Source organism: Limanda limanda, chromosome 7 (genome assembly GCF_963576545.1).
Source record: "Limanda limanda chromosome 7, fLimLim1.1, whole genome shotgun sequence".
Taxonomy (NCBI): domain Eukaryota; kingdom Metazoa; phylum Chordata; class Actinopteri; order Pleuronectiformes; family Pleuronectidae; genus Limanda; species Limanda limanda.
Window position 1 is genome coordinate 29,128,440 of NC_083642.1, and position 26,267 is coordinate 29,154,706.

Consider the following 26,267-nt stretch of genomic DNA (forward strand, 5'->3'; position numbering starts at 1 on the left):
TGCAGCACTTCTGGCCTTATTGTACCAAATGGATGTGAACCTAAAGTTTCGGACTTATATATAGCAAACATCTGCAGGGCATGGGTGTGGCAGGGGGCGTGGCTGTGTTCTCCTGCAGCAGACAAGGCACACCTACTTCCACTCAGCTCATCAACCAGTCCATAAAGCCTGGTCTTCACTCCACGGCTCTGCCAGATCATTCCGTCTCGTTCAGTAGTTGTGCTACCAATGCTTTTTCTTTGCTTTACTCAGGTACAGAGTCTTCCATGTGTTCAGCACGCGCCGTCCCTGGGATTCTACCAGCCAGCCTGCTCTCCCTCCACTGCCTGCTCTTTTTTGCTTTTTGTTGAGCAATAAACTCTTTATTTATCTACTCACCTGTATCAGTCTCTGCTTTGGAGTCCAAACTAAATCAGGACATAACGCTTGTGGCCAAGATCTGGTAAACCGGAGTGGACCGCCCAAGTGCCATTAGTCCATGTGGGATGTGTACCAAAACTATTTTGCGTGGGGGACATCTTAAAAACACTTGAGACAGAATAACAGATGGCAGCGCACCCTCTGCCGACATCACAGATACTACGAAGCTCAACTTCCACAAAGAGCAACCTCTGTGTCTCAACCTCTGGGTCACACGAAAAGAGTGAGGGAAGGATAACCACACGTGTTTTGATTCCTGATTTCCATTTATTAGCATTTATAAGATTTTCTTTTCAATATTTCATTAAAACGGAAAACACGTTTTCCAATCGTCTAAAGGTTTAGTAGGCTAGCTTCCCGGTTCTGGTTCGAAGCAAAACACTGACCCTTCGACCACTGGTACAAAAAATACTGGGTCAATACACTAAACAACAAGCCATGCTCACAAATGACCTCCAGAGGAACTCCCGAGAATTGGGTCTGGACTTTCTCCAGGGGTTTCCTTTCACACATGAACGACAAAGCGGGAGGTTCTCCACTCAGACACATTCAAAACAGCAACAAGTCCTCCGGATGATTTATATGAGTGGTTCAGCAGGCAGAGGCAGGACGTAACATAGGCCGTTTTCAGACATGTCCGGAGCCTTTCACACATGCACAACACAGCGTGAGGTTCTCTGCACATTTCACATCAGAATCAAATCCTCATCATTATTCAAGCGAGAGGTGGAGCAGCCAGGTGCAGCAGACAGAGACAGGATGTGACGTATTAACTCTGCTTTGGAGATCACATGATTTTGTCTACAATACCCTGTCACAGCTTTTATCCCAACAAACTCTCTTGACATCTTCGTCTGTGTCTTCTACGAGGGAGGCTCTGCTTTTTTAGCGGGAAGATATTTGTTTTCTTTTTGCTTTTTCAGAAGATTTTTTGGGGTGTGTTCTTTGTGTATGTCTCCACTTTTTAATTCTGAGATATTTGTATTCTCTTTATTGTTGTTTTTTCCTTTTTGCATCTGTGAGTGTTGTGAGAGTAGTGTTGAATCCTGCAGAGGATCTGCTGTGTTCTTGCATCAGCTTAAACTTTATCCAGATTTTTTACAAGTGTGCCAGATGGGGGAGTCCACAAAACTCCGGAGGATCTCTGGAGTTCAGTGCATATCTGAAAGCCGGTTCTCAAGAGCATGAATGTGCAGTAGCTTTGTTGGCAGTCTGCCCTTTGAATATGCTGGATTACTAACCAGGTGAAGTCAACAACTGTCTGGTGGTTGTCGACTTGTTCAGTGGTGTTTGTCATATTCCAATTAACTTTATATATGTAGTACCTTGTGCAAAAATAATAATAAAAAAAAAAATAGTGATATAAATGTAAATGACAGGGGGCTTCTTTATGTCTCATAGATGGACCTTGAACAGTATCCAAGTCTTTCTTATTTGATTTCATCATCCGCGTCGTTGAAATGAACTAAATATGCAGCAATGTGTCCTCAGATTCCAGTTGATTGCAGTGCAGGGGCCTAAGCCTCAGTAAATTCCCCTTTTGATTAGAGCCACAAATAAAGCTTTGCTGGCCACTGAGCTGTGATAATATATGGTCTACTCTCTAGGTTCAGCCAGTCTGGTATGCAGGGTAATGAATGCTACAATGGGATGGAATAATACAAAAGCAGGACTTGTTTTTATCTGACAGTGCTGGGTTTAAGCTCTGCTAGGTCTGTCAGGACGGCAAATCACCCTCATGGTCGGGTCAAATGTTTTTTTTTATGTATGTCAACTCTGCAGAAAACCAGCAATTTAGCATATTAACCATGACTACCAGGGGTGTCATGCAAACCAAAATTCTTTGGGGTTACATAAGAGAAGGTAACATGAAATCTTCACAGGTGTCTTCTATATGTATGGCACACCTTATTCATCTGCAGATATTTGTAGCGAATTTCTTTGACATTTGTGTGCCTGTTGCTTGTTAGAAGCAACAGGCACACAAATTCAACCTCCCCACTCACTTGTGGGGAATTCTGCGGAGGATCTCCTGCTGTGTTCTGAAATCGGCTCCTCCAGAGAATCTTCAGACGACACACTACATTTCAGAACTGTTTGAAGGGGAATCACTAAGCAGCTGCAGAGCATCAACAACAACGAAATCCAACCTCCCCTTCCTCTCTAAAATCCTTGAAAAGGTTGTAGCCAATCAGCTGTGTGAGTTTCTCCAGGAAAGTGATGTATATGAAGACTTTCAGTCAGGGTTTAGAGCTAATCACAGTACGGAGACAGCCTTGGCAAAAGTCACTAATGACCTTTTGATAGCTTGAGATCAGGGATTTGTGTCTGTCCTCGATCTGTTAGATCTTAGTGCAGCATTCAACACTATTGACCATAACATTCTATTACAGAGACTAGAACAGTTAATAAGCATTAAAGGAACCGCCCTGAACTGGTTTAAATCCTATTTGTCCGATCGATTCCAACTTGTGCAAATTAATGAGTCATCTATGCGCACCAAAGTTAACCACGCCGTTCCACAGGGCTCTGTGCTCAGCCCAATTTTATTCTCATTATATAAGCTTCCACTAGGAAACATTATCAGGACACACTCAGTAAATGTCCACTGCTATGCGGATGACACCCACTTATACTTGTCAATAAAAACAGAAGAGTGTAATCAATAAACTAAACTAATGTCTTGAGGAAATAGAAACCTGGATAACCTGCAATTTTCTCTTATTAAAATCAGATAAAACAGAGGTTTTAATACTTGGCCCTAAATACCCTAGAGCAGAGGTCTTCAACAGGGGGTCCGCGACCCCTAGGGGGTCCGCGGAGGTACTGCAGGGGGTTCGCGAAATCTTTGTTTGATTAGAAAACAAATTGTTGTTTTTTTAATTTTCGAACCAATTTCTTTCCCACAAATTGAAATGTCTTTAAATACACATTAACATGCATCCAACATATTGTGAGGCTGATTTCTCCCTCTGCCTGAAAACCTCCATCCGTCCAAGATTAGATAAGTTGTGTGCTGCCCATCAAGGTCCGACATCTCACTAATGTGGGAGTATGTGTGGCATCCACAGATGGCTTGAGGATTCACTGTCCCTTCTACATGCATGTTTAAAGTAAAAACATGAATCTGTGAATTACTTTACAGTTTTTCTCAATTGGTTTGGCTCATTTCACAAAACAGAAATGACATTCTCAGAGCACTAAGTGCAATTGGCAAAATAGCCTATATGGTTCAGCACAACTACATAGATCACCTTCAAAAGGGCATATCTCACCCAAAACAGTTAACTCAAGCTTCAAAACCAAATCATTTTCTCATATAAATTGTCAGTGCCCCCAAAATGAAAAGTTCCTTCTCGATTGCTGGTGGCTCATCTCTCGGGGGGAAAAGGACATTCTCCAAGGTTTAAATACATTTGCCAAAATAACCTGGATGGTTCAGCAAAACTCCATGGCACACCTGCAAAAGGTCATATCTCTCCCAAAACAGACAACTCATCAGTCAAAACTAAATTCTCTTCTCATACAAATAGTCAGTGCCCCCAAAATGAAAAGTCCCTTTGGCATTGTTTAAACACTACAGGTCAAAATGTTACATGTTTTGTCAGTATGGCAGTGGACCATAGAAATAGCCCTCATGTGCACATTTCAATCTTAGCTCAGTCCTTTGACACTGAATGGTTACAGTAGATGTTTTCTTTCCAGAATACTATGTGTAAACAGAAATAAGATTAATTCAAGGTTTCACATAAAATACTTTATTGCAGTCATACAGGCATAGAAATTGTTACAGTAATTGCCATACATCGTGGTTACAGTAACAGGAAATGTGTACAGCACAATATACTGTGGGACAATAAGAACATCAAAACTAAAATAAGGTATAGCCTACACTAACAACACATACAGTAAGAAACTTAAGTAAAGCTGGAGTTTCACTAGTTTTCATCCTCACTCTCCTGCTCATCCTCGACCTCATGTCTGTCTGGCCACAGATTTTCATCAACATCACATCTGATGTTCTCCCTTGCTGTGCAACGGGGGAGGAATCGGCGTGCATGCTGCAACCATCCCTGACACTGCTCTGCTGTGACATCACCACAAGCAGCATCCATTGCCTGGAGAAGGGACCTCTGGTTTTGAGCCCGATGCTCATAGACCCTCCAACTCCACGCAGATAAAAACTCCTCGAAAGGATTGAGGAATGGGGAGTAAGGTGATAAGAGCACCATCAGCATTCTTGGATGGGCAGTGAACCACGCCATGATTAGCGGGCCACGGTGGAAGCTAGACACTATTACCATTTGTATTTAGTTGTTTACTTTGACTTTAGTTCAATAAATTTGAATACTACAGTTAACTCTACCATCAATAATTCCATAGTTGACTGACCACATACCTGTTTTGTTTGGATGATAGAGGACACTGTAGAGCGTGGCACATTAGGCTGAACTCGACGACCTGCCTCTGCCATTGTGAGGCCATGGTTGACCACATGGTCCAAAAGTGTAGCCCGAATTTCATCTGGCACAAATTGTTGTCTTCGTCCTCCTCGGCCTCTTCCCCCTTCTCCACCACCACGCACCCTTGCTCCTCTTCCTCTTCTTCTTCCTCCTCTCAAGCAGGCAGCTGCCCTTGGTCGTTTCCCTGGCCAGGTGCTTCCATGTTCATAAATTGTACTGAACTTGGTCAAGCTCTAAATATTTGATGGAAGCATTTATGCTCCTGGATAGCACCTGTCAGCTAACTAAACTTACTATGTGATTGGTGATCGGATGTGTGAAACTCCCCCTTGATCAGAAAAATTCTAGTTGCACCTGAAAATTATGCCGATGATCCAAGAGATCCATATTACAGTATATACCATGAAGTTTTTCATGATATTATGTGCCTGAAAGATTTTGACAGTGGAGTGAACTATTGTGCAGGTGATGATGTAAACAAGGAAATTATGCCAACATGTTCTGCAGAGAACAACCACTTGACTGAGAAGCAACAGTCTGTTTAGACCAGCAAGATATATTCAATTGGTAATTGGGCTAACTGAAGGCAATTGTACCTAACCGTTTGCAAAGGTGTCCTAAATCATATGAAAATTGTGCTTGTCATGTGCAAGGCGGTGCTAATACAATTGCAATTTGATTAAAGGAATGAGATCTTCCAATCTGTTGTGCGCAGTGGTTTGGAGGTTTGCACGTGTTGTTTTGAGAATGTCATTTCTGTTTCGTGAAATGAGCCAAACCAATTGAGAAAAACTGTAATAGCTCAGTGTTGTATGCAAGATGTATGTTTATAAATGGCAAGAACCAGGTAAAGAGACCACATTTGTCCTGTATTAGCTTCACTACACTGGCTTCGGTTAAATCTAGAATAGAGTTTAAAATTCTCCTCCTCACCTTCAAGGCCCTTAATAATATGGCACCGTTATACCTCAAAGAGCTGATAGTACCACAACAACCCACTAGAGCACTGCGCTCCCAGAATTCAGGCTTACTTGTCGTATCTAAAGTCTCTAAAAGTAGAGTAGGAGCCAGAGCTTTCAGCTATCAAGCTCCTCTCCTGTGGAATCATCTCCCACTTTCAGTTCAGGAGGCAGACACCATCTGTACGTTTAAGAGTAGGCTTAAAACCTTCCTTTACGATAAAGCTTATAGTGAGAGGCGGTCCAGGCTTGTCTTAGACCTGCTCTGAGTTATGCTGCTGTAGGTCAAGAATGTCTGGGGACACATGACACACGGAGCTTCTCTTCCCAGCTTCTCCTTCCTCTTCTCAATCGTTATCACATGAAAGAAATTAATATCACATCAATACATGTTACTGACTTGACTTCTTCCCCGGAGTCCCTTTGCCTTATCGTCCGCGGATCCAGGGCCGTGGCTGCAGCCACATCGTGGATTATGTTGGTGGATCGCGTATCAGAGATCGTGATCGTGCAGATCCTGTATTATGTTGGCATCTGATAATGGTGGTGGACCACAATTGAGGTGGCAGCTGATGGTGGATCCTAATGGCAGCAGTGGACAATGACTGTGGACTATAATGGCATCCGATCTTGGTGGTGGATCATGATCTTGCTGGATGCTGACCATAGACTAGGGTTGAGGCAGGACTACTTGATATATAGTATTTCTCCTAAGATACTCGACCATTACTGACAATAATCCATCAATTCATTGCACTTCCATTATGCTACAAAGTGTTTATTCTTATCAATGCTGCAAATACCCTTATCTTGCTGATGTTCTCCATTACACGTGGCATCTTTTGCACTTCTGTGCCTCTTGGGAGAGGGATCACTCACATGTGGCTCTCTCTGAGGTTTCTTTTAAAAGGTTTTTTTTGTAAGTTGAGGGTTAAGGGCAGAGGATGTCGGTCTTTGTTAAAGCCTTATGAGACAAATTGTGATTTGTCAATATGGGCTCTACAAATAAACTTTGATTGATTGATTGATTAATCAACACAGGTTAAAAGAACCGAGCCTTACAAAGTATTAAAGATGAAGCTTCAGTCAACCTGTTTAGCAGAATATGTAAATATGAGTGTGTATAAATGAGGGCTCATGTGGTTTCTGGACAGTCAGTGTGAGGCTGTGGACATGAAAGTGTACAAGTGCCGCGGACCCTCTGCTGAGGACCCGGATGTGTCTGTATATAGTGCCACAGAAAGTTTAAAATGCTAAAGACAATGAATATTAATAACAACAATAATCATGGATCCTTCTCACGGTTGGTTAGTGTTTCAAAACGAAAACAAACGTCGCGTGCTCACTGCTCACTGTATCCCCCACCTCTTCTACAGGAGCTCTTACTCTCTCTCCACCTATCAGCGTGTAGGAGCTGCAGCGGAGGCCGCGCCCTCTGTTCTGTTCCCGGTCCTCTGGAACATTTTGTTTATGAAGCTCAGCTCCTTGTTCCAGCTGCTCCTCTTCATCACGAATCTTCCTCTCACTCACAGCAGCTGGAACTGTGTGTTTATGAAGATCAGCGGCTCTTCCTCTTTGGGCTCTTGTTCACGGCTGAAACACACCAGACTGTCGGCAGGCTGGCGCTGAACCTCTGGGAACAACGAGCAGGCAGGCGTCAGGACGTCCAACTATTAGTTTAGATTTAAAGTAATGAAAGTTAAACACGTCCTCCCTTCATGCTTACTTTCAACAAAAAGGAAGCTATGGATATTTGCGACGGGAAGAAGAGGAGAAAGGTAAGCGGCGTTGTGCGGGGCTGCAGGCGGAGTGTGGCCGCCAAGATAAAGAGGGAGGCCGGCATGGTCCTTCGCTCCCTCAAGGTGGAGAACAACAACCACACGGAGCCAATGGTGGAGGAAGAGGACGACGACTGCTTCTCAATCGGCTTCCTGCGGAGTGAGCGGCCTCAGCCCGGCACGGTGGTGTCTCCCCGATACAATCTCCTGCGGGAGGTCGGCCGGGGCAGCTACGGGGTGGTTTATGAGGCTGTATCCCGGAAAACAGGGGCCCGGGTGGCGGTGAAGAGGCTCCACTGCGACGCCCCGGAAAACGTGGAGCTGGCTTTGGCCGAGTTCTGGGCCCTAACCAGCCTGGAGAACCGGCACCAGAATGTGGTCCAGCTGGACGAGTGTGTCCTGCAGAAGAACGGCCTGGCCCAAAAGATGAGCCACGGAAACAAGAGGTCCAGACAGTACCTGCGCCTGGTGGAGACGTCCCTCAAAGGTAAAGCTGATGCCATGTTTACTACTCACTTATTATTAGCACCAGAAGCCCTCGTAAGGAAAGAATACATCCAGTCAGTAACAGGGAGCTAAGAGGTGAAGTGAGTCCTCACACTATAAGCACACATTCATGCTAGTCTTACAAAGTTGTTAACAAAGGGATCATTATCTGAAGCTCTCAATCCAAACTTTAGAATCACCTCTATTAAATGTACACTTGTCTCGTGATAACATAAAAGTTTGGTAAGTTACGTATTTTATTAGAAAGATAATTAACAAAATGCCTGTGCTTTTTAACATTAAACTTGTACAAAAGTCTATTTTGGCTGCAAGCTTCATCAACATCGTTGCCCTGGGTTACCAATTAAATCAATTGAAAAATACAACTTTTGCTCATAGCATTTTATTGACCTGTGTACTACACAGATTATTTACATTCATGTCCTTCTGTGGAAAGTTATCCCGAAATATAAGTCTTTTAAAGGATTACAAAAAATCGTTCACAGCCAGTTGTCTCGTTCTATATGTCAGTGACTACTCTATAGGTTCCCTATAGCAGGCACATAGAGTACACTGTGTATCCCTCCGCTCATAAGAGAACACAGTGTACTACTTGGCATCATGTTAACCCATTGCATGTACTGGGATTTCAGACACTTAACAATGATGTCACAATTTAATGTGGTATATTAGAATGAAATACTGCAGCTTTATCATCTGACAGCTACATTTATATGGTATGTCTATATTATTGCTGCAGTTTGACCTACTTTCCATTTCCTTTGTTATTACTCAGCAGGCCCTAGGAGAAATTCATCTAAACTATTCAATGTATCTTTTAACGAATACATTTTTGCATTGAAATACCAACAGCCTGATCTGTTTACAAATAATCTTGTTGACAACTGAAAAGGGGAATAGTGTTTGCCTCTTTTCTTACAATAGCCAGGCTGTTATGTAAGTTCCACCATTCAGGCTTTTCAAATAAAATATTCATCTTGAGCTGACATATTTTCATCAAGTCCTAATGTTTTTAGAATTTGAATACATGGCTTAAATGACTTGTATACCCACTTGGGTTTTATCTCAGTCCACTTAACCTAGTTTTTAAAGTGTAAAGCCAAGTAGTCAGCAGCTATTGCACAACAGCCCACAGTGATCATTAGGGGAGGTCGTGTGGGGGAGCAGTGGTGTTTGGATGTTGTGTAAACCTGTTTCACTGCTTCTTCACACTTTTGAGAGCTGGAGGAAGAGAAAGTAAAATCAAGATGTGCCACGTTTTTAGTCCAAGCCTTTGGGATGATGTTTTATTGGATAAACCTGATTAGGTGGTGGATTACAGAAGTTACATGTAAAAATATCACTTTCTATTAGAGACAGATATATCAGAAGGTTCTTATTACGATGCAATATATTGACTGATAAATAACAAATGTAGTTTTTTAGACTTTTATGAAGTTATTTTAAAACATTTTATCTGTTTTGTTTGACACCCATGATAATCTGACAGTCTAGGAAGTGTACTGCTGAAGAAATATCTTCAATCCATGTTTCGACCAAAAGTATGCAGATCTTTTGTCCAGGAACTCAAAGGTTCCTGCAGACCATCTTTTGTCTTTGTTTTTGGTGCAGCCTAAAATCCAGGGGTGATTAGGCAAATTAACCTGCTGATGTATTGCGGGGTAAAAAGATTACCCCGCAATCCTAGTGAGACCTTTGTCTAAATACAGGAACCATTGTCCCTGCAGTTGAACCACAAGGACCATGCCAAATACCAAAAAAATGGTAGTATAAAGTGGCGCTACAGTCGTGTCGGACTTAACTTTTGTATTATTGATTGGTGTGGTGTTTATAGAATGAGTGTTATTTCACAGTTTGAGTGCTGTTATCTCACTGATCAATTTATCTGTCCCTTTCCAATCTGCTTTCTGCAGGGGAGCGCATCCTGGGTTACCCAGAGGAGCCATGTTATCTCTGGTTCGTCATGGAGTTTTGTGAGGGTGGAGACCTCAACCAGTACATCTTGTCCCGTCGGCCCGACCCCCACACCAACAGGAGCTTTATGCGGCAGTTGACAAGTGCAGTAGCTTTCTTACACAAGAACAATATTGTCCATCGTGATCTGAAACCAGATAACATTCTCATCTCACAGAAATCTGGTTCCCCTGTTCTCAAAGTCGCAGACTTTGGCCTCAGTAAAGTTTGTGCTGGCCTAAACTCTAAGAACAGTGAAGAACACCCTTCATCAGCTACAGCAGCAAGTGGCCAAGGCAGTAACCAGAATAACATCATCAACATTAACAAGTTCTGGTTGTCGTCAGCTTGTGGCTCAGACTTCTTCATGGCCCCCGAGGTGTGGGAGGGCCACTACACAGCCAAGGCTGATATCTTCGCCCTGGGCATCATCATCTGGGCAATGGTTGAGCGGATCACTTTCATTGATGCAGAGTCCAAGCGTGAACTGTTAGGCACCTACATACGGCAGGGCACAGAGATTGTACCTGTTGGGGAGGCCCTGTTGGAGAATCCCAAGATGGTTCTCCATATCCCTCAGAGGGCCAGGAGCTCCATGTCTGAAGGTGTGAAAAAACTCCTTCAAGACATGCTCGCAGTCAACCCTCAGGACAGACCAGACGCCTTCCAGCTGGAGGTGCGGATGGACCAAGTCACATGTGCTACATGACAGCCCCCATCTTTCCGAAATTCTCCTTTTTTACCCTAACCAGTCAACGAGGGAACCTCTCTCCTTCCCAGGTAGGCTCAACCTCCTTCATAAGTTATATAAGTTATATAACTACAGAGCTTTGAGTGGTTGATAAGACTAGAAAAATGCTTAACAGTCCGTTTACCATTATTGAGCCATAAGAGCCGCAAGTGTTGATCCTATGACATGTTGTCTTCCTACATGACTGTCAAAGGATTAACAAGAGTGAAAGTATCTACTGCAGAGCACTGACGTCAAGACACAAACCTGAGCCACTGTTAACAAGATTATTGGTGTTTACTGACTGATGTGTACAAGTGGTTCAGGAATCTTCCTTGAATTATTGAACAAAGACACCAGTGCAGTTAAAGCTGAACTGAGGTAACAAGAGGTGTGCTGATGGCCTGTTAGTAGGTGGAGAAGTTGGGGTTAGAGATTGGTACGCCCTGGGCCTCAGGGCAAACAGCCTGGCTTTGACTAAATACACACAGTCAGGGTTTGTGTATGAGAGAGTGAGGCAGAAGGCAATGAGTTATTGGCAGAGATGCACTAACAGTGAACGTTTTCGTTTGGTATTAACCTGTGTACATGTCCTGTCCACAGGACTCATGCATCATGTGATATTCAAACCTGGCAGTGGATCACATCCCACCAGACATCACCTTATTCTGACTTCTGTTTTCATCGAATTACTTGCTGTGCATCAATACCTGTGGATCCTTACTCAGTGATATGCATGTTTCCTCGATGTACCCATTTACCTGAAGCCTCTTTATTCCTACCACTGTGGATTTTGAGAGATGAATTGTTGCGGTAGGGAACTGGGATGCCTGTAACACATCTGTGTTAGCATGATATTTATTTCCATAATTTAATTTTGCTGAAACCTCAGACTCAGACCACTGTCCAAAACTCCAACGATGAAGTAGTATTCTTTATTTTTATATCTTTATAAAAATATGAGTGGGTAAAAGTTGATTAAGGTCAATGTGTAAATATTTTCTTTTGTCTTATAATAATGAGGCTAAAACAGGAATACTCAGCATATAAATATACTTTCTGCTTATGAGCATAATCACTTTACATAATCACAGTATTGTGCTCACATTAACTTTATTAATCGCATTACAATTGGATTATTGTTGTGTATTTAAACATGCAAGCCACAAAGAACTATGGGAAATTGATGGATGGATGTAAACAAAGAGTTCTGTAAGTTTTGATACTACAGATCTTCCAATACAATTTTCCCTCCCTGATACCGATTCCTAAAACCTTGATTTTGCATATTGGCTGATACTAGTGCATTTTAGAAAATAACTTGTATAACGTGTTCTAACAGCTTTATGTTGCTAACCATGTCTGCAATTGATGATTGTTATCATTGTTGTATGGTCTGGCTTAGGTTAAACCCATTGACAAAAACAAATGCAATCTAATAATAAAGAATATACAACATCTTTTATTATCGAGTTTGCACAAAGGAAAACCCCCCACAAACGAGAGTAAATCTGGGAATACACAACAAATACTTCCTTTTTAAAAAGCTGCCAAAGTCTACCCATAGTTATTTCAAATAAAAGAGTTTTCAAGTTTTAAACGGTAGGACAAAACAGTGCAACAGCATCTACAAAACTAAAAACATTTAGGGAATAAATAACAATTGATATTACTTGTCTTGTAACTGGTGACACTAGTGACCACCTTGAAACTGAGGTCCTATATATGGTACACATCGCGGTTTTACTTCACTGCCGGAAATCACTACATCTTTGCTGCTCTAAAATAAGTACTTGCCAGAGGTAGTACAGCTGCTGTCTTGGAGCTGTGAAGAAGAAGTGATATAAGAATAATAAAAATGGTAGTTTAACCTGGGTGTCACTAATATACTTTAAAGATGTGGTATCAGAGTGGTACATAGACCTACATTCTACATTTATAAATAACAGAATATTTTTTGAAATATTCTGGGGGGGGGATTATCAAACCCTTTACTTAATCCTGACATAACTTCACACGGATTTGACAACTTTTGTATGACTATTAGAGAAATGCCATCTCCCACCCCCTCCCCCAAAACAAACCTGCACACTCAGTAGGAAGCAACTACTGCAGTGTAGGAAAAGTGTCCCTTTAAGATGGTAATTGTCTGAGTTTGCTATTTAGAGCAGAAACTCCTTGTAGCACATCAATCAGCTGCTGAGTGAATGCTCAGTGACCTGAACTGTCAGTCTGTTTGTTTGAACCTGAACCCTGCATTAACAAAGACTAATCAGCATTTGTTTGACAATTAGCCATCCAATCCTGTAACCCACTCTCTTTTAACCCCTCATTGTAAACCCCCCCCCCCCCCCCCACACACACACACTGTGTGACGTAACACCTCTCGGTCAACGATGGCTCTGAAGATGCCATTGCGTGTTAGTCCATCGCAGCAGATTGGCCTTGTTCTCTTGTGGCATGATAGGATGGTGAGTTATGCAACAGGCCCAGATCCCTGCTCTGGTGCAATGAGAAAAGCTGTCATCTAAAAGAGAGAGTGGGATTAGTGCTGCAAATAGGGAGGGGGGGGGGATGCGCTCTATCAGCAACGTCAGCATGACGATACTCAAATCACTGATGAGATTTAGCACCAATAGATAAACAGAAACTATCTGTAGTTTGTTTGGGCCATATATTTGATTGATGTTATTTCTCAGTGATCTGTTCCAGTCACAACTTATTGATTACTTTTAAATCTATAAAGATGGAGTTTTTAATGAGTTTGTTCAGTGTTACCAACATTATAGTACCCAAAGCCATTATTTAATTTCTGTTGAAACGAGAAACTGAGAAGTTACCATTCTTCAACACCAGATGTTTAAACAACCTGACAATTCTGTGCTTCACCACTTTGTTTGTTGGTTGGTTGTTTTCTTTCCTCAACATTGCAAGAGATTTTCACATTCAATTTCTCAGTAAATAAAATCTTGATCCTGATGATATGATATCATAAATCTTTATTGTATTTATTGGGTTGAGCTCTACGTAGCCTTAATAAAAAATGCCTGCTCATATTAATCAATATCTGATTTGCCTGAGTTATGAGATAATAATAATAATTATTATTATTTATACCACTCATCGTTTGGGGGGACTGACAAAATATGGCTATATTTACACCTACATAAATAAAAACTAAATATCAAGTGACCAAATATTGAAACAGTATCCCTGCAAGTTATTGTCAAATCCCCTCTTCATCCTTGTACCTCGTGAACAACATATCTTTGTACCTAATTCTAAACTGGGTTATGTTTGGACTTTGTTATAACTCTGCTGTTCCATACCTTACTCCACAGATTAAAATGCAAAAACTGGTTGTTCTGGCAAACTGGACAAAATCCAAACAGTTTTACACTTTAAAATCAAACAATAAAAAACAGTACAATAGAGAAAAGCAACAAACACTCCAATTGAAGAGGCTGCAACTACAGAGTTTGATGGCATAATTTCTTAAAAAGTGACTTAAACTGTTCATCATAAGAGACCAATTGCTTCGGCTCTAAAAGTGACTGTTCTTACATTAGCTCAAACTTTATTTACATTTCTATCCTGCTGTTTGCTGTTACTTATCTGCTGACACGGACCAGTAACTCAATAATATTGACTGATTTAGCATGGATTTGTAGCTTTCTTACAATGATGGTGTTAGCTACATTTCAGCCTAATCATTTGTCAGTTCTTTGTTGACCCCACTGCTCTGTGCTCCCCCTACACAGCTGTCAAGTGTTTGTGATGAACAGAGATTATCCACAACCACATTTGCGAGACACTGCCTAAAAAAAATTCCCATGCACTTAAAATGAAGCTATCAAATGAGAGAGGCCCCCTAGTGCTGGTTATTTGAAAGAAAAATAACATGTGAGACTTATTAAATGACATCAGACATTTTGTCAACATCTTTACACTACCACGAGTATCTCTGTTTGGTACACACCCCATCATCCCTCCCTCCTTTTTGCCTCCCTCTCCTGAGCTGGACAATGAGAGTCCTGCTCCTAGTTCAGGGCTTATGGAGGCTTGTGCCGGGAACATTTTGTCCTCTCGCAGCCTGCCAGCCGTGTGCCGCCTCAGTTTAAACCAGGACAGAGCACTGTAAGCTCTAGCCCTTCCCACGTGTTCACCCTGTATTTTAGGAATCCTTGTTGATTCCATTGACAGCCTGTTCAGGCTTTTTACAAGTTGAGGCATTTTCAGGGTGTTGTCCTTGTGCTGCACCTATGAATACCTCCTGCACCATAATGACTATGCTGTTGCCTTCCAGCTGGTTTGATGTTTTTCTCTTTGCATGTCTTCAATCCTTATCTCTGTATTCCAAAGCAGTGTTCATTTCGAACAAAGGCAAAGAACGTTCAGAAAGAATGCTGATCCCGCTCCTCTTAAGGAAATTAGGTTGTTTGGACAGCAGTTTGAAGCCAGGGTACAGTATGTTCCCCGTTGGTTCAGTCAGTGGGGGGTACTTTAGAAGGCCGGAGTAATGCCAAAGAAAGGCTACCTTTTATGAGATTTGGGAGTGGGTGTGATGAGTGCATTGGTTTTCTTATGCAACCTGGTTTAAATGTCTGGCTTCAGTGGCTGTAAAGCCTTTTAAAATGTCCTCAGGGCCCTCAGGGTTCAGAGCAACAACTGCACACACAAGTGCTTATACAAATGATTATGGTGAAGCTACTCTTTGTGTTCTTGTTTGTATTATGAGGATAAGAGTGAAGGATAGTAAAAGCAAGTTCAGTAGTGTAACCACTTTAATTTCATTTTTTACAAAACCTTCCTTAAAAAAAAAACAATTTAGGATGCACCTTCTAGGCCATATACAGTCCTGGAAACCCTGTGATCCCACGGGGTTCAGGAATAACATTGATCCACATTTTTTCCAGTCCACTGTCTCCATTCATGGTGGCTGTGGTGGATCTAATGGTTTGTAAGCTCTTTACACTGTGTTAATCTCCTCATAGTCAGCACAGCGTCTATCACACCCTCACAGCTCACTGCAGGTGCTGTACGTGATAATACTTTGGCTGGATTCTTTTTGGTGCTTGTGTTTTCACTGCTGACGGTTCACATTGTTTGATAGCTCTAACAAAGCTGTCCTGGCTCATTTTGGCCTTTAAATAATAGATGAAAAGAGGAGTGGTCAGCATCTGTTGCAGAAGGCAAAGATTTGGATTTGCTGTGTCACTGCCGTTGTCAACTGCACGCTCTGTCCTCTGACAAAATAAGAGTGTGAGAAGTTCAAGATGGGAGGATTACCTGAGCGCTGCAGATTGTCAAACAAACCTTGACCAATGTCAGCTGTTTTGTAACTCTACACAAACTTTGTGGAAGTTTGTGACAAGCTCTTTCAGGACCAGTCTTTCCTCCCAATTGGCAAATGTTTCTAATCTTTAGGCTTGATTGAGAGATAAAATGTCACATTGTTGAATTTGTCTAAGGTGTCCAACCTTCTCGAAATGCTTTGTCAGGTTGGCATCAAGGGAAAGGCACACACCTGAACTTACATGATGAATAGTGTTTGTGAGTGCCAGCCATGAGGAATATTTTGCATTGCATGTCACACACATACAATATGACTATGAGCTTGTAAAAAGCCAGTTTTCCCTATCGTAATCATGGAGAGCTGCCACAGCGTCCCAGGATAACAAGAAACCAGCCCCCAACACTTCCCTAAAGTCTTTGCTGTTTGTAATAAGTGTGTCTGCTATGGGTTATTCAACAATAAATAGTCGGCAGGATGGCTAAGGAGGCAGAAGATCCAAGTTTGTTCGATATTTGCTCGGTTTTGACCTTTGCTTTGTTTCTTTGTGTTTTGTTTATTTATGTAGCAGTAATACCTCCAACAGAGCAGTGCACAGAAAAATGATATGCTGACTTCACCATGGGTCTTACCAGAGGGGGTTTCAAATGTTTACATGATGCACCATGACAGTTTTACCAGGGGTCAGCATTCAGTAGCATTTAGACTCTGAACACAAAGTGTCCTCTTGCTTTCACATTTAATTTCTGCAACCTGGATACCATGTTCACAGACATCAGGTTGGGGCTGCACATGGATGTCTGTGTGGACATGAGCAAACATTTTAAATTACTTGTTATGCTGATGAATTAAGCTGGGCCTAACTCTTATGTGACAGCTTTATTAGCTTCTGTCCAGCGGGATGTCAATTTGGTTTGTGTAGTGCAATAGAGAAAATGGTTGTAATCTTGCCACTGCAGAGAGGTCAGAGCTCAGGGTCCTGTACAGAACAACACCAATGGAACTGACAGGGGTTTGCACTCAGTAGATCAAGTACAGGTGATCCAATGTGATCATTGGACAGAAAACTTCCTTATCCTTCCCCACTTCTGAGCACTTGTATGAGCAGGTCTGAAGCATTCTGAGCCTGTACTAGTGTATCTGTGCCTCAACAGATCCTACATACTTTTACTTGTAGTTTTTCAGTTTCTATACATTCTCAACCACAGGACCATTAGTAGCTATTGAGAGAGTCCCCATATCAGAGTATTTTCTTTTCACCTTCTTCATACCGGCCTCACTTTGAAAGAAAGAGTCCTCTGTTGCACTCAGCTCAAAGTTGTGTAACAAATCCGTGGTTGGGTGTGTACTCAGGTATGAGAGGCATGTTTGTAAAATGGGTGCCTCAGGTCAGTTCAGAGTGTTCACACAGAGTGTTCACACACAGGGACACCATTTTCTTCGAGAGGATGTTCAAAGCTGCTGCTGTAAAACCAAGAGATGACAAACAAAAGTCTAAATGCTGAAGAATTACTGTCAGGCTGCTGAGTTCAAGCAGGCATCTCAGTACTGTTGACTCAATGATTATGTTAATAAATGACAGGAAAACAGGGTTCATGTCAGAAATGAATGGAATTCCTTTTGCTTGTCCAAAGCTTAGAGATGAACAAAGGTCGTTCAATGAGCCACCAGTAGCCTCTATCAACCCCTCATCCAGAAAACAGGTCCATGGTGCCAGGATTTTAACTGGACGGTGAACTGCCAGACAGCCCTGCTGTGGCAATAAGCTACGCAGGAACCCTTATTGACCATGTTGTGAAGCATAGTCTTTATTTATGTATGTATGAGTAGAATTTGAAGGGCTCTTCTTCAGCAGTGACAAGTGCACTTTTAAGTCAGCATATCAAAACAATGCATATCCTTGCAGTGTATTTGCGAAGATCTCCAACTTGCGTGCATCCCGTTAAGCTGACCCATTTGTGTTCATGCCATGTGCTGTGTGGTTATGCAACACATAAAAAGAGGAACAAACTTCTGCTTGCCTGAGCTGTGGCATGTCAGAGGCTGGGCTGTTATTAGGGCAAAGCACTGAAGTAAACCACATCTGCAGTAAAACTCTCAGGTGTCAAGTGCTGTTGACATTTTTTTGCAGGTAATTGTAGAAAAACTGTGTAGTAGTACTGTGACGCAGTCTGTGACTTAAAATTCGTTGTTTTGGGAAGCTGAGCTGTGGGGACATTTTAGGGTTGGAAGTTCCTTCTAATTGCCTGAGCAATATCAAATAGTATTTCATTAATCATGGTTTGATTTTATAAGAGATTCATCTGATGCTTTTAGCAGAATTATATATAAGTACAGAAATATACACAGATCAGACACAACATTAAAACTAGTTACATGTTGTGGGTTGTCACGATACTAGAATTTCAAACTCTATACCAATACCCTGGAAAATACTCGAGACTCTATACCATTTTGGATACAACAGGGCGAAAAATTACAAAAAAATTAAGAGGCATACATTTTTTTAAGTAAAGATTAGAACAATACAGACAACAACATCAAAATCACTGTGTATTTCCAGTTGCTGGTTGACTTTTCTCAGCTGCAATCAAGGACTTAAAGACCGACATAACACTTTTTAGACACAAACAATTGTGTTTACCTGTTTAATGAACACTGTCTTTTAATGTTACAGGCAGGAATGATATTGTTTGCTGTCTAGCTCCCACATTTACGTTATTTGTTTTATTATTAGCCATAGCTGCTAGCTTATTGATAACTTAACAGATGGCAAATGTGGCTATTGGCTTAAAATAACTGTCTAATACTTTAAGTTTAATTGTTGAAACTGGAGCTTTACTGAAATGCATCATAAAGGCCAGGGTGTTGGTCTTTATGATGCTTTGCCAAGTTTGTTGTGCTACTCGACATCGTCGCCACCACTTTGTGTTAAGTTAGTTTTATGCTGGTGACACCAGATCAGTGTTTTGAAGGTCAACTAGTTCATGTGTTCAGCTGCTAGTGAGGGGAGGGTTTGTGTGTCTGCCTGTCTGCAGTGGTGCTGTGTGAAGTTTTGTGTCAACTAAAGGAGTCAAAGACTCACTTTTTGTATCAATACTGTGGCAAATGAGTATCTTATCCGATGCAAATGTTTTGTATTGATTAATATCTGAGCATACGTTTTTTTTTGACAACCCTAGTTGTGGCAGGTCAGTGTAAACGTGTGGCCTTTTCAGAAATGCTTCATTCTGAACCCTCAGTAATTTGATTTAAACCTAATTCAGCAGTTTCCGGTGTTTTACATGGCTTCATGGCCTGTAGAAGTTAAAAGACACTGATCAGCCACAATATTAAAACCAGCTACATGTTTAATGTTGTTGCTGGTGGCTGCATATACTACAAGTCTAAATGCTTATATTTACTTACAAGGAATTTATAAAGAAGGACAACCGCTTAATTAACTTGGTCAGATTGTTTTCAGTGTCTCTGCTGCCTCACTTGAACAACAAACTAATCCAGCAAACAGCAATATATTAAGCCATTATTTTTCAATGGTGGTGCATAGAATGTAAAAGGTATTCTGGACATAAATATGCATCACATACACAAATGTTTGAACAATATTGTTATACAATATTCTTTGCACCCTATCACCTTTAAACATTTCTCAACTTGACCCAATGACTCATAAGATGTTAATGTATTTTTAAGCTTCTCTGAAAGCAAGTCCTTATTCGTAGTGGTTTTCTTGTAGAAACATTGTTTCTTTGTTTCTCCATGCTGACCTGTTCATTCTTTGTGTTTCTGCAGCTTTGTTTACCCCACGGCCATGGAATCTGATGGAAAAAGGGACTGACACAATGAACTGTGAACAATCCACGATCATAATTTAACTTGGAAGTGATGGACGAGCTGATGATTCCGAAACTCTGGGACGGGTACATAACGTAAATCAGACCACAGCCGTGAACTCCCATCACTAGCCACTCCCAGTCACTGTCACCATGACGCTGAGGATGTTTCACTGGAGGATAATGTATCCAAGAGCGAATTAGATGTGACAGCCATGTGTTGTTTTATATTTTGTTGATATTTGTCCCCCACAGTCTCAGTATAGGCCGGCTCTTCCCTAACATTTGTAATGTATTGAGCTGTGGCACAGGTTACCTTATTGGATTGTATGAGTGTACTGAAGTCAAAGCATGGGCTTGCCCACATGTCCCTATATATGATGGTATTGACAGCAGACAACACGATACTGCACCGTACATCCTCGTGCCTTAAACGTGATTCACACCAAGTGCGATTTGAAATTTGAAATTTAATAATTTTATGAGCTTAAGTGGAAGTGCACATACCTAGACAAACTCTATGAGTCAGGAATTCCTTTCGTCATATGAAGGTTTCTGTCAATCAAACAATTAACTATTTTGCTTTCAATGATGTCATACTATTCAACAATATTTTGGGCAGCAATAATGTGAAGTTGGAATGTGATAATCTGGTGTCTTTGCGCTACCCTAAAGCATGAGTGCAACCATAATGCTGAAGCTGAGTTCAGCTTTAACTAAAATGAAGATATCGTTGCTTTAACTAAAATGAAGATATCATTGTTTCAGTGTCCCAAGTTTGCTGATGTAAAGAAGGTTACAAATATTTCACAAATCTGTGCCACACTCTGGAGGCAAATTAACTGTGAATATTAATATGGTTGTGTTGTTTTGAAAGGGTACTATAGAATTCACACATTAGAAGTAGCAGGCCTGTATCAACTCCAATCAGTACTGTGTTAGTCAGACAATGTCCAGCAGAGAATCCGACTGGTTTTCTGGGGCATTGTTTCTGTTGAATCCAAAGAACATCAAATTGTGTTTATCATCACTGCAAAACTTAGTATGAACATGTTTTTAAAATTAATTTATGACCAAGAAACAATTGGGATAATTTGGTGAACTAACATCTATTACATTCATTTTGTACTGAATGTTTTTTTGTCTTCTTTTTTTACCTACCTAACCCTTTACATTGAGGTTAACGTGGCATTTGATGACTCCTCACAAACAGAAATAACACTGTAAACTTGGAGATATCAAGTTAATGGGTTACTTGCCATTGTGTGTCATTAAGAGATATGGAGTGATGTTCTATATGCTACCTTTTGGAGTTTTAAACTTTCTGATTGTTGTGATATGAATAACGGGTCATTCTATGGGAACACCTGAGCAGTATTGAGCCATCTTTGGTCGAATCTTTCTTGAGTATCTGAGTTGAGGACTCTCACAGGAAATTTCCCATCTGGAAATAGTCTCTGAGAGTATCCATGGGATAACCATGCTTACTGTCCCCTCCCTCCTCCCCTCATTATTTAATTATTTCAGACTCTTTGCAGTGACATGCAGCTCTGTAGAACACATCCAGGCAGTGGTTGGTTGGAGCTTTCTATTTTTTTTTATGGTCCTAACCTCCTCTCGGCTTCATAGCACTGTGTAGCATCTGGGTCGAGTTCAGTGACTCAGCAATAGTTGTAGTAGACTTTGAGGCGTTTTGTAGTGTGGTCCTACCTCATCCTCAGCACTCCGAAACTTCCTGTCTATATGACTCGTTAATAACCTCGTCTTACTTTCTGACACCAGGGGCACTTTGATGGGACAGAACTTCCTCAATCCTGAATCAGCCTCTAACTGACGACTATGGTGTATGCGTAGGTACAAGCAACCTCTAGCTTTCCCCTTCATAAAGGCTTCATCTGCAGCACAAAAGTAGTCTCTCCTCATTACCAGACCACAATCATTCTGTTTGTGTTCAATAGCTACAGCTCCCATAAGTTTATATTAGCATCTATGCCTCAGAGCATTTTAAACCAATTAGTATAGCCGTATTCAGACATGACCTGTGTGTAACATCCGGATAAGTGGTGTAGTGGTGCAGCTGGGTTAAGCAGACAGTCACAGGAAGTGATGTATTAACTCCGATGCAGAGCTCACGTGATAATGTTTACAGCACCCAGACACCTCTCTTGACATCTTCCTCAGTGTCTTCTACGTGTATGACACAGCTTTTTCACCTGAAAATATTTGTTTTCTTGTAGTTTTTTTCGTTTTTGCGTCTGTTGAGTTTTGTAAGCTTAAGCATGCCCCCCACTCGCTCGAAGCACCTCCTCCGTATATAATTCAGAGGATCTGCTGAGTTCAATGCATGACTGAAAGCAGCTTATGATGCTCTGACCATATCAGAGGTGTTGCTAGCTGTTCCCCTTGAGAAGCTTCTTCCCACTGCCAACCTAGTCTCAAAAGTAGGAATTTAGAAGAATGTGCTTCCTTTCAATGTAAATCTGATTTAAAAGGCTGGCACATGTCGTTAAAGTGTAGCACAGCTCAAAGGATCAATTGGGATTGAAGCGCATGGGAGCTGTAGCTTTTGTATGCCAACACAATTGTTGCTAAAAGTTGTTCAACATTTGGTATGATACTTTTGTATTTGAATTTGTGCAGAAAGGACTGCTGTTGCACGGACCAGCCCAGCAGTGTAAAAACATACATGTTTGAAGCGTTAACGCTAACATGGTTGTATAACTGTATATGGCATTGCTATGTTGATAGTGAATAAGCTAACTGAGGATCTTCACAACCTAATCATCAGTACTAACCCTTGTTGTCCACTGTGTTTTTGTACGCGCTGTTCATTTAACTCCTATCTAGTAATACTCCACTCGAAAACACTTCACACTATGCAAATCTTTCACTGCCTCACTGTAAGCACCGTAAAGAGCCATGCCCCTCCGCAACAGTCGTGTAATATCTTGAGCTGTTTTTTCTCAGTTTATATTTCCAGTGTGTACAAAAAGGTTTCATTCGAATGTTGTGAACAACATTAACTGCTTTTTGATAATGAAGCTGACAAGCAGCCATAAGATGTTTCGGGAAGCATAATACAATCATGTTTTTGACTTGTAAATATGTTCGACAACTTTTTCTTGGAATAAATGATCAAAACTGTCTGAATTATTGAATATTCTGTATATTTGTTTATTTTTCTGCGTCCACACAGAGGTCCTGAATCTAGATTCCCCAACTGAACCCTGCCCTAATGTTTTCGTGCCCAAAAAAATCGTATTATTCGTCTGATAGTAAGCAATTTTGTACAAAAGCAACTGGACAGATTACCATGAAACTTGCTTGAAGTATGCAGTATGGGTAAAATTTTAGAGCACATCCAGCACTTATTTTTCACTGTTTTTAATATTGTGAGATGATTCATCGATCTTGATGAAAAGAATCAAGCCTGTTTAGGGGACTGCTTTTTATGAGTGTGTTTGATACAGATGTAGTGAATTTAAATCTACTTAAAGGGAACTTTTGGGCCTTGGTCGAGGCATGAAGTCTACTGAGTGACTTTCTAGTTTACAAAGTATGTTTTTGAATATTGTCTGGATGGAATTTTTTTCTAATAAGTTGCTTTATTTCAGTTATTATTTCAGGTTCAAGCCCTTTTGTACCTCATTATGTGGATATAATTTGAATTCTGTTTTGCTTTAGTAGTCAATGAGCACAATATTCAACATCAGTGGTGGACTGTGACTATGGATTTCTGTGGCTACAGTGCTGCTCATGTACTCTCAGTAAAATGTACATTGATTTATTTTACCGCATCTCTGTCCCATCACCTTTCACTCAGGCGCAGGCACCAACTGTATAGTAGGGTCAGGAACCTCAATTCCGTGACCATTCTCTGGCTTACACACAATTTATAAAAAATGTAGCCCCCATGTCCCTTGCAAAAATGTCTGCATTTTTGCTAGAGGGCCGAATCAAAAATGGCAGCCGGCACCATCTTGTAAAAGTAACTTTTTTACCAGAGCACCTAGAATAATGTATGAATACACTTTTTGGGGTAAATTGACCATAAGGATTGTGATTCTGACATAATTTTGCCATGTAGACATCCTGTTGACCCCAAAATCCAAGATGGCCACCATCCGGGAGAGCAAAAATGTAAAGTGTTATACACAAATCAGCCCCCAGGTCTCCAGGAGATGGGTGATGTATGTTCTTTATACATTACTTTTTATGGAAGGACAAAAACAAAGAATATCAGAAATAAGTTTTATTTAATAACTGTAACTTAAGAAAGGAACGAAAAACACTTGAAACATGCCAATAAGAAATCATTGCACCCCAATAATTTTACCTTTTGGTCATTAAAAAAAGACATAAAATTGTTAATTACAGGATGCTTTCATGTTGTTAAATGCTAAACATTATTCTAACAATGTAACTGGTGAATAATAGGGACATTGATATATAAGATTAGTCCAAATCAGAGTATTCTGCCTCACTAGAATCTAAATCACCACTATCCGATGAATCCCATCGCCTACTCTGCACATCATCATTTTTCTTCTCATCACAATCATACTCCCTTTCATCTTCATCGCTGTCTTCAACTGGCCTTGATGCAGGTAGATGAGTTGGAAGAGCAGGTCGTGTGTAGCGGACAGGCGACAATGACCATCCAGCAACTCCCATCCATGTCCGATTGGCAAGGGGTGGTGCTCCGGGGAGGGATGGCGTACTAGATATGCCAAGTAGTTGGCACGGAGGCAAGTGTTGACTGCAGGGGCCTCAGCCATGGTGCTACTCTTGTGGTCACCATAGATGACATGTCTTGTGAACTTGAATAGCTCCTGTAACACCTCCTCCTCAGCAGAATCAATGACAACAGGTCCACTAAAGCCTGAGTTCTGCATCGGTTACTGGGTTGACAATTTAGTACAGTGGGAGCCAACAGAGTAAACAATCTCTGCATCAATAGTTTGTGCAATGTCAGTCAGGTAGCTGCATATCAATTTTTGTAGACGCTCCTTGTAACTAACACTACAAAGCAGCGTGTTAAATGCTCTGGCAGAGGGAAATGAATCGTCCAATTTCATGTAGGTGTTGGGGATATGTGCCTTAAGGCCGATTTATACTCGGCATTTACGCATGCACGCACGCGAGAGACGCAACACGCCCCTCGCGTACTTGCGGGGGGCGTGTTGCGGCTTGGGTGCGTCAGCCAACTATGCGACAAAGCGACGCGAGCCTCTCGCAGCCCGCAAGGCTTGTGATTGGTCTGCTTACTACATCCCGTCCGGAGTCGCATTTCCGGTTTCATGCCCGGAAACTGCGGAAACCACGGAAGATTTAGAAGAACGAATATGGACCAAAATAGAAGAGCACTTGGCAGAAAAGATCCGAAACTATGACCACTAGTATAACGCGTCACTGACCGGCGGATTTGTCCGCCAGGAAAAGGTTCTGAGGAGCCGCCGTGACGATGTAAATCTTCGTGTGCCACACACGAAGAAGAGCCGACAAAAAACATTACTCCAGCTAGTAGTCTGGCGGTGAATTGCATTGCAACACGCGCAACTGTGGGGGAACTATAAACCAAAACGAGTCCTTAGAAGCTGCGTGCGTGGGTGCGTAAAAACCGACTGTAAATCGGCCTTTACCCTGTGCCCACATTTCTCAGTAACTTTCAAAAAATCTAAGCGAGAAAACACTGAAAAATGTATATTTACATAAGAGCAGTGCTGCGAGTCAGGCTATAGTAGACCTGTTGTCATTACGCCAACACTTGCCTCCGTGCCAACTACTTGGCATATCTAGTACGCCATCCCTCCCTGAAGCACCACCCCTTGCCAATCGGACATGGATGGGAGTTGCTGGATGGTCATTGTCGCCCTGTCCGCTACACACAAACTGCTCTTCCAACTCATCTACCTGCATCAAGGCCAGTTGAAGACAGCGAGGAAGATGAGAGTGAGTATGATTGTGATGAAAAGAAAAATTATGATGTGCAGAGTACACAGCAAAATCTGTAGTGTTGTTTTTTCAGTGTTAATATTTTTGACTTGGTAGGTGTTGATTTTGGAGTTGTTTTAACACCACTAGTGTTAAAAAAGCTCTGCGAGCGTTGTCAATCAAGCGAGTTAAATGTTAACACCTATGACTGCGTTAGATTCACTTCAGGTGGAGTTGATCATAAAATATGGGAGGAGCTTCACCACAAATCTCTGCACCCAATGAACCATAACAAAATCCCTCGGCTCTCTTTATCAAGACAGGTGTGAGACTGACCCTCGGTCTCATTTTAGTCTTAAAAATACACTTTAATGAGTCATAAAATAACACTATGTAT

General features: G+C 41.4%; 1 protein-coding gene across 2 annotated transcripts; it reads left to right on the top strand.

Moving 5' to 3' along the window:
- Positions 1–7,302: 7,302 nt before the first annotated feature.
- On the top strand, positions 7,303–23,086 carry stk35 (serine/threonine kinase 35). Of its 2 annotated transcripts, none has more exons than XM_061074913.1 (3): positions 7,303–8,107; positions 10,041–10,860; positions 19,896–23,086. In XM_061074913.1, exons 1-2 carry the CDS (start codon positions 7,561–7,563, stop codon positions 10,787–10,789), a joined length of 1,296 nt encoding a protein of 431 aa, XP_060930896.1. In that variant the 5' UTR covers positions 7,303–7,560; the 3' UTR covers positions 10,790–10,860; positions 19,896–23,086. The 2 variants fall into 2 exon arrangements, with proteins under 2 accessions (XP_060930896.1, XP_060930897.1); XM_061074914.1 differs by lacking the exon at positions 19,896–23,086 and adding an exon at positions 11,414–11,791.
- The last annotated feature ends 3,181 nt before the right edge of the window (positions 23,087–26,267 follow it).

Excerpts from the sequence above, each read along its gene's own strand:
- stk35 (XM_061074913.1), top strand. The coding sequence starts at position 7,561 with ATGCTTACTTTCAACAAAAAGGAAGCTATGGATATTTGCGACGGGAAG. Across the intron at positions 8,108-10,040 it reads GGTGGAGACGTCCCTCAAAG|GGGAGCGCATCCTGGGTTAC; the intron begins GTAAAGCTGATG and ends TGCTTTCTGCAG.